The sequence below is a fragment of the Impatiens glandulifera genome, chromosome 5 (genome assembly GCF_907164915.1).
Source record: "Impatiens glandulifera chromosome 5, dImpGla2.1, whole genome shotgun sequence".
NCBI lineage: Eukaryota > Viridiplantae > Streptophyta > Magnoliopsida > Ericales > Balsaminaceae > Impatiens > Impatiens glandulifera.
In genome coordinates this window covers 9,326,152-9,328,620 of record NC_061866.1, presented here as the reverse complement: position 1 = coordinate 9,328,620, position 2,469 = coordinate 9,326,152, and the positions used below count along the sequence as shown (strand labels likewise).

Genomic DNA, 2,469 nt, shown 5'->3' with positions numbered 1-2,469 from the left:
CTCTCAATAACATTTAGTGATGTGGAGTTGGATAAAGTGATGATAACAACACAATTAGTTATCCTATTAGAAGTAACCTTTATCCTTGAGCAATGTGAAGCATCCGGTACAACAAAAATAGAAAAAGTTATTGGTTTCTCCAATATTGACGATTCACTAGCAAAACGAGGATGGTTGAAGAGTTCTTGTAGTCGACGAGGGAATAAAAAGAATTTTGATTGAACAAATGTTAAAGGAAAACAAAATAATGAAGCAAAAAAAGCTAAACAAATAGTAATTTCAAAATAGAACAAACCCCTACAAAGCTACAACAATCCATGACTTGAGAACAATAAACCCCCAATCTCAAAGGAAGGAGGTATGGTTAAGATAACATTAGACATGTACAAACAAAAATCAAACATATATATAGTCGTTACTATTTTCGCTACATAAAGTCGTTTTTCTACTAGTGGTGCATTTAGTTTCATACATTTGTTTTTTATGAAAAAATTGATTTAAACTTATATGTTACAATGCAAATTAAAAGCCTTTCACAATCCTTATTCAATGATAAATATTAATAATAATTAGTTAAAAAGATAACTACAATTTAAATATATGTATACATGAAAAAGTATTTAATTTTAAAAAAACCTAAATAATAAAGAAGTATCTTAATAAAAATTGAAAAAGCCATAAGTCTATTTCAAAACTTTAGAAAAATGGTAATCAAAATTAGTCAACCTCACCTAATGATTTGGTCTGAATTGTTGTAGGCAACATTCATCATTCCCCACTCTCTTATCACTCATTCCTCATTTCTCTTTTTCACTGTCCACCATTAATTATTCACTTCTCATCATTTTCACCTCCTTCCTTAATTCCATATATACATTTACCACATTTATCAAAAAACTTATGAATAATGAAGGTCCAATACCAACTCACAATAGGTGCCGGCCTCTTGGACCACCATCATCCTCATGAACCGCCATCGCCAACTTCCCTCACTCTCGGTTACAAGCGCCTCCGCCATATCGCCCCCAAACTTAATATTCCCTTCGACATTAAGACCTTCATCAACCATCCTCGTCACCATCGCCCCTCTTCTTCGTCTAACCAGGTATGTATAGATTTTTGTCACTTGAACTATCTTAATTGGTTTTGTTGAATTTTTTTTTAATTTGGTAATTATAGGTGGAGACGCACCACGGTGGAACAAGATGGAACCCGACACAAGAACAAATCGGGATACTAGAAATGTTGTACACGAATGGAATGAGAACACCTAATGCAAACCAGATTGAAGAAATCACTTTGCAGCTAGCCAAGTTCGGTAAGATTGAGGGAAAGAATGTTTTCTATTGGTTTCAAAACCATAAAGCCCGAGAGAGACAAAAGCTCAAGCGAAATGCTATTACAATCACCGAAAAGGTATGTTTATAATTCGAATGAATAGCTAGGGTAAAAGATCTCGGAAATTTTAAGGAAGAATCATTAACTTGTTGCAGTTAGGAGATGGTGGTTGTAAGAGGAAATGCATGGCATTGAAATTTGAGAGGAAATTTGAAGGAGACAAGACTTTGGAGCTCTTTCCATTGCACCCGGAAGGAAGATGATCATGACCGGTCCTAATTTGAAATTAGTTTTTTATTTCTTTTCTTTTTTCTAATTTGGTCTTTTTTGAAAATCTCATGCATGCTTGCTTATATGATTGGACTCAACGGCTATGATCCTGTCAATTTCTTAGTCCAATGTCTCTTTTCTTATGTCTTTCCCGCTGAGTTTCAAGAAAGAAGAAATTAAAAGACAAGTGGTGTAACTTTCTTACCACTAAATCTGATTTCAACTAGGTGGTTGTTATTCCCTGACATTATTGCCCCCAAATAGCTAAAGTGTTTTAATATTATGAACTTGTTTGATCTTGGTTTTATATGGGTTTGTTTTAAAAACTTTATTTGATAAAAAAAAAAAAACTATTTTAGGTTATTTGAGTTTTTTTAATTGTTTTAATTATTAAAATATTATTTTGTATTTAAAATTAAAATTTAATAAAATAAAGTAAGAATATATTAATATTTTAATTGATGAAATAAATAATTTGATGATTGAAAGGATAATAACGTGATAAAAAATTCTAAAAAATTAAATAGAACCTAAATAAAAAACAACATCAAATGAGCTCTTAATGTCATGTTAGGAGCCACAGTAAATTCCATAAACTTTGAAAAGTTAATATATAAAAAAATTACTCATGCACACAATGAATATTGTAAGAGATCTTTCCTTTTAATTTCTTATCAAGCTAGCTTATTTGTTTAATTTAGTTAGTTTTAAAATTCAATTTTACCCACATCTCTAATCATGTGGATAAATGAGTATCATCATTAAATTTAGTTAATTTATAACAGTAAAATTAGGATGATTGTTCGAGACTAGTCAGTATAGCTCAACTTGTAGAGCAAAAGATTGAAAATCCGTGTATCA

The 2,469-nt window shown here is 31.0% G+C and overlaps 1 protein-coding gene across 1 annotated transcript; it reads left to right on the top strand.

Annotated features, from left to right (window-relative positions):
- Positions 1-862: 862 nt before the first annotated feature.
- On the top strand, positions 863-1,755 carry LOC124940520 (WUSCHEL-related homeobox 4-like). Its single transcript, XM_047481045.1, has 3 exons — positions 863-1,105; positions 1,180-1,416; positions 1,494-1,755. The coding sequence occupies exons 1-3, from the start codon at positions 908-910 to the stop codon at positions 1,599-1,601; spliced, it is 543 nt and encodes a 180-aa protein (XP_047337001.1). The 5' UTR covers positions 863-907; the 3' UTR covers positions 1,602-1,755.
- Positions 1,756-2,469: the final 714 nt, after the last annotated feature.